A 6,453-nucleotide genomic window follows, 5' to 3' on the forward strand; every position below is an offset into this window, starting at 1 on the left:
CATGGATTTAGCCTGGCCTCTGCAGGCTTGTCCTTAGAGCCCCTATGCACTAAAACTCATTTTCCAAGACCAAGATGTGTCATTGTGTTGGTGCCCTTCCACACAAGCTTGAGCATCCTGGGCAACAACTGAGAGTGGTGTGGAGCATTGCCGGACCACGGAGGGGAGACCACATGCATTCACAGCCAGCAAAGAGGAAAGAGGCAACTCATTTCGTGTGGAAGGCTTTCTCTTTTGGTTAAAATTCGGAGAAATCTCAACCACAGCAAGATGTTGGGGTTTTTGGGTTTTTTTACTGGACAGATGTTCCCACCAACTTCAGTGAAGTTCTTTCAGTTTTTTGGTATGGAGAAGGTCTGAGATCCTTCCCAGTGGATAAACAAATGCATGCCCTGTGTTGCGTCCAGCTATTGTCTGGCACTTGCAAGGATGGAGTGTCTGTAAATAAGCCTTTGCCTGAAAGTAAATGGAATTCTGTTTTACAAAAGCATATTTTTTTACTATTATAAGTATTCTGACTGGAAACACTGGTAGTTAAACAAGCCCAAGCAATTGTGATCCATGTGCTAGAATATTGCTATGGCAATTTAGTTCATCTTTGGAACAAGCTGGGTTTCAACAGCGCCTGGAAATGAGTGTTCATTTTTTGCCTGTGTGTTTTTACCACTGATGTTTTATGGGCCGGTAGTGGTCAGTGGATCCGCCTGGATGGCACTGCCTAAAATCCCATTTCAAGGGAGTACAGCAGAAGCAGCTCGGAAAGTCGGAGCGCATCCTGATTTTAATGCTTTCATTAAAAACCAGACAACTTGTAAACACCCATTTTTCGTGATTATACATGTCACTTGCTGTAGATGAACATTCTTATGCCTAAATTAGTCCCATGGCATTTTTTTTCATCTTAAAAAAGATCCTCTTACATTATAAGTGCCAGTGTAAAGACAGCTCCTTTACACCCATGTGGAAAGGAATCTCTAAAAGTTTCATTGATGTCTGTAACGAGCATCTTAAAGTGCTCTCAAGTCTTTCAGTTATCACTTTAGGGAGGGTTTAATGTGGAACACATTTCTCAAACTTTTCAAATCATTGTGAACAGGACATTTACAGGGGAGGATAAGGGTGCCAAGTGGGAATAAAAGGCAGTCCACCTTTATGGTGATGTGAACGCAGCAGGGAAGATAAAATCTGTCCCATTAAATCATTACTCATCCTTTCAAGATAGCCAGAGATGAGACCCAAACCAAAACCAGCAGCTTCTTTGCAAACTCTATTTAACTGGAGTTAATGAAGCAGTAAATGGGCACTTACCTCTGCCCAGAGGAGGTAACTTCAGCGCTGCTGTTTGCTCTTAGAGAGACTGCTGGGTGCAAGCCCAGCCCTGCAAATACAACCTTGTCAAGGGGACGGGTGTAACATGGGGATTTCCTAGTTCTGTGCCTTTTTTCAGAGCACTGTAGGCTGTACGTGCTTCATCGTGCTGGCTTTCCTCCCTGCCTTCTCTCTGCTCTGGATCGTATAGGTAGCTCTGGTTGCCACCTGAGGGGCCGACGAGCAATGCATCCTCATGCCCCGTCCCCACGCTCTCCCTGCGCTTTGGTTAAAGCTGGGCAGGTTTCAAAACATTCGTCTTATAATGCCTTTTCCATTCAGGGTGGGAAACAGGCTCCTGGAGAAATGTGTCATTCAAGGACAGACAGACTTAAATTTGTTTCAACTTTTTATTACTGTTTCTAACAGCACGTTTCTAGGAGAAAAGTAATTTCAAAATAAATAAAAAGAACTCAAAATACTGTATTTTGGCTTTATCTAAACACTTGGGTTTGAACATTTCTCCTAGACAAACTGCAATATAAATGTGCACATAGAACATCAATATTTGAAGGGATTTAAATTTTGTGATGGCAAAGTGTTCTGTTGGAAAACTTTCAGCAATGTTAATTTCAAACTCTAGCTGAATAACAGCAGCATCTGCATTTATATTCCCTGGGAAAAGCTTGCAAGGCATACTAATGACTTCGAGAGAATCACTTTCTTTAGGGCACACTGTGATCACTCATTGCCCGGGAGGATGGAAAAGGACCGACAGAAAGTTTCCCGGTGGGAAGATGTGTTTCTTTAGTTCACCGTTCTCCCGTCGGTCTTCAGGCAGGAGCTACTATTGAAGCAAATGATGAGAGTCGATGAAAGCAGTCACACTGAGCACTCCTTGCCCCTACACTTTTGCCAAATTCTGGACCTGCAATCGGGATGCTTTTGCAGGCTGTGGTCCAAGGGACAAGGCTGACGGGATACCCAGCACAGAAATGGGATGTGGCTTGGCAGGACAGTGGCTTTGGACACCTGAGCCAGGCAGAGCATCCCAGCACAGCGATCGCAGCTCTGCTCCTCAGCTGCCACAGCCTTATGTCTGTGTTGCATCCTTCCTCCTCATGAAGTCAAATTTTCTTTGTTCTACCCCTAGATGCATTTCAAAACCTAGCAGAAGGCAGATCACAAATTTTGATGACGGCAATGGAGGTGAGGACACTCCTTCCTTCTCTTCTCTCCAGGTCCAAAGTGGGACCACTGAGTATGTTAGCGGGAGGGTGAAGTTAAAGATGGTGTGTGACGTATGTTGCCAGGGGTTTTACATCTGACACCAACAGCAGTGAGGGTTCTGCCTGGATGGATGTGCATCATGGGGAGCCGGGAGGTATTTCCTTGGGGTTCCCTGGCCCCACTCACGCAGCCTCACTAGGGTGAGCACAGCTCAGCGGTGGCCATCCACGTCCAAAGCACAGTCTTCCCTCACTGGCGCCAGCCTGTCATTGCTGGAAACATTGCTCAAAGTGACTTTGAGGAAGTGACAAAAAAAAAAAATAAATATATCCATGCCCTCATTTCTTACTGCCCCATCTGTTAATTCTGAATTGCAAAACATCTTGGTTTTAAGAAAGAAATAGCAGACAAATGCTTGCTGCTGCTGTTTGTCTTAAAAGCACAGCCTGAAGGATAGCAAGCCAAATGGGGATACATCAAGCTTTTTATCAGCTAGTCTGAAGCAAAAATCCTGCTGTGCTCCATAGTGATATGCCTGAGTGCTGCATTTTATCAGGCTGGGGACTGCTATTTGACAATACAGTGTTTAAAAAGATTTTTTTTTTAAAAAAAAAACCTTTTACAATCTTGCTGCCTCCTGTTTACACTCCGTGGTTAGTTCAGTAGCTCATAGTTCATTAAACCTTTGTTGCAGCAAGAGCTGAGCAGGGTTTCCAAGCAGAGGCCCTGAGCCTGTTTTATGGGGTAGTCTGTAGGACAACCCCATTCCCAGAGCCTGCCACCCCTCCCACCCACAGTCCTGCAGATGCCATCCTTTCCCATCGATCGCTCCCGCTGCAGCTGCTGCAGTAATTTCTTATGGAAAGTGTTTGTAGGGCTGAATTGCAATAAGGGAAAAAGGTAGTTCCAAACCCCCTTAACTATCCTGTGTAGGACAAAAGGACCATAGTCATTGGGTCACAGCCTGAAGGCACCAAGACATGTTTGAAGACTTAGTGTAACATCGTTATCTAAATGCAACTTTCCTTCTCCTTTTCCAGTGGCTGACTCTTGTCATGTACACCTAAAGAGATGTCAGAGCACAACGTGGCTGGTAAGAAATCTCATTAGCTCTATACACACTGAGCAGAAAGGGGTGGGTGCCCCTACAGTGGCCACAGTGAACACATGTGGGGGCCTTACAGAAAGCTCACCCTGGGGTTATGGTGGGGTTTGAGAGAAAGAGAAAAGGCGAGAGCTACAGTGTGAGTGGGGCTGGAGAGGGCCTGCAAAGGGAATTGGACTTTGGGCAATTTTTTCTGGGGAGTTGCTGATGGCCTTAGCAGTTGCTCAGACCACCAATGGCTCAGTTAGCCATTTGCCCCCTGTTCCCACCTGATCTATTTTCAATAGATCAACTAGAAGAACTTGTCTTTTTTGCCTTCTTCTAAGGGATGCAATTACTCCTGCACATCTTACATAGCTGTAGCAGATGTAAAGCCAAGTAGAGGGTGAGGATATGAAGTCACTTAGATTTCTTGGTCAGTCTGATTTCACATTTTTACCTGAATTATGTAGTTTAGCTTAATTCAAACCTTTGAACAACAGTCCCCACTGTGAGTTTCATCTGATGTTTGCTCCCTCCATGTAAGACCTGGAGAGGGGCTTTTTTGCCCTGAAGTTTACTTGGACTTTCCAATTCTGCTACTTGGCTCTAGTGAAGAACTCTGCCTTTTTCTACAAAACTTGTCCTGCTTATACATCCATAAACCATCTCAACCACTGTGTTTCTGCTAACCCACTGGGATGCAGCTGTTCCCAGTTGCAGGGGGTAAAGCGTTAGTGCTGGTCCCAGACAGTCGACACCGAGGAGAAAACCTAATCCTTAGAGAAAAGGTCCAGTGGAGAGCCATTAGCCTCTTGCCATCATGTTGTGATTGACCCCAGGAACTCACGGAGTACCCCTGGGCAAAGTCACATGCTTTCCTTATCAACTCAGTTCAAAAACTGAGTGAAAAAACCCAGGACCTTCATTGAAATCCAGGGACTGCATCTAGATGAGCCTTTCTATAGGCAGGAATTACAATAGTAAATAATACATGGACAGCATCTCTGGTATCTCACATCCTGTTTCTGAAGGCAATTGACACTGGATGCCAGCTTTGGTGAGAAGTTGAAAGAGGAGACCTATAGACAGGGTATAAATTACACTCCCCCAGGGACAAAGCATGGTAGACTCAGACCCAAGGCAGGGAGGGCTCTGTGTCTTTCCCCCTTGGCTCCAGGACAGCATTCATGCCCAGCTGCTCCTCTATCTTGGCTCCTAATTGCATCCTGTGTGTCCATCTGCAGCAGGAGCTGGGCTTCACCACTCCACACTGTCACGCCTTCACCTCTGAGCCCTGTTTGCACACAGTTATTTGTTTGAAAGTCTGCCCTTCTCATTCAGAGAGCTTTGGACAGTGCACCTTCCCTTTGTCACAGCAAAGCTGTATTTTGACGTGTTGATGTGTAGAAACAGATTATTCACAACACAGCACCCGCCCCATGCACCACCAACTATCATTAGGTAAATGTGAGACTAGAAGGGCCTCATTTTGGGGGATGAAGTTGCTTAAATTATTGCTTGCAAATGATATTCATAGGCTATTTAGTCTTCTTTTTTCCTTTCATGAATCATTCATAACTTCTGCAAATATATCATTAATCATAATTTTCGCTTACAAGTTTTGAATGAAATTCTGCCTGTAGGGTGTTCATAAGCAGTACCCTTGAACAATTTGGCAGCCACTTGCAGCCAGAGACTGGGCAGTCACAGCACGGGCCCCTTGGAGGACTGAAATTCTTTAAACTAGAGCCTAACAAATCATGAGCAATGTGAGAAAACACACTTGGTGTCTGTTGGAAAAAATTCTGTTGAAAAAATATTCTCATTAGTGATGTCTAAAGACTGACCAGCTGTCTGTATGGTGTTTTGAGTCTTTACCTACGTTTTAGGTGGCTTTGCTGCTCCCCGGTATGACACAGCCCAAGACCGTCCCATCAAGAGCGACCCCTGGGGCTCTTGAAAAACCAAATACTGTGAAAGAGTGAAGCCAGATTTCTTATGGACATTTGCTTACGCTTGATGGTACTCATATGTCTGGATGGAGAGTCCTTTTTGGGCAAACTGGAGTTGCTTTGGACAGAGAAGAGGAGATAATGAGAGCAATCCATGGGCAAGCTGGTAATACTTAATGGTTGGGGCAAGCTGGAAGTGCATCTAATCTCCTCTCATGTACATAGGATGGCTGGTTCTCCTGGTTAGTGCACCAAAGTCAGGAACAGCTCCATTAACTTCATTGCAAGTACGAACAGAATCAGGCCTTCCGTGTGGAAGGAGTGACGATCGCTTGGGTAACAGAAACAATTAAGACAGAGTTTTATTTGAATTATTTCTTAATTTGCTTGTGTGCCATTTCTAAATACCAGAAAAAGGTTGAAGAAATTAATCATAATTCATAAATAACACCAGGAGCTTTGTGATTTTATTTTTAGTGTTTTATTAATAGAAAAAACCTAATAAATAAGAAAGTTTTATGCATATTTGAGTTCATCAACTCTAGGGATTCCATTTTATTTGCTACAGCAATGAAGAGACATATTAGAGTTGTAGAACAGATTGTTCAGTGTTTTTTTCTGATTTCCAGCATCTATATCAGGACTGTCTGGGAAGAGACAAATTTATCTGAACTGCATTCTTTTTCTCTGTCCTGCTGTCTTTAAAAATATAGACCTTCTTCAGACATAATTCCCACTCAAAAGTTTAAGTTAAATCTGCTAAATAACTGTAACCTTTCTGTAGCCCACACACAAACTCCGCTTTCATACTACTTTGTCATGGTGATAAAAGAAAATCTAGTGATCTATTCTACTCAGCTATTGAAAAAAAATCTC

The 6,453-nt window shown here is 43.9% G+C and overlaps 1 protein-coding gene across 1 annotated transcript in view; it reads left to right on the forward strand.

Annotated features, from left to right (window-relative positions):
• The window catches only part of LOC104134595 (calpain-13), a 44,359-nt gene extending 40,754 nt beyond the window's left edge, over positions 1-3,605 (forward strand). The window contains exons 19-20 of the mRNA XM_035903663.1: positions 2,462-2,517; positions 3,579-3,605. Coding sequence (XP_035759556.1) covers positions 2,462-2,517; positions 3,579-3,605 — 83 coding nt within the window. The remainder of the gene's footprint in view (positions 1-2,461; positions 2,518-3,578) is intronic.
• The last annotated feature ends 2,848 nt before the right edge of the window (positions 3,606-6,453 follow it).

The sequence above is a fragment of the Egretta garzetta genome, unplaced genomic scaffold, assembly GCF_000687185.1.
Source record: "Egretta garzetta isolate BGI_Z169 unplaced genomic scaffold, ASM68718v1 scaffold11, whole genome shotgun sequence".
In the NCBI taxonomy this organism is placed as follows: Eukaryota; Metazoa; Chordata; class Aves; order Pelecaniformes; family Ardeidae; genus Egretta; species Egretta garzetta.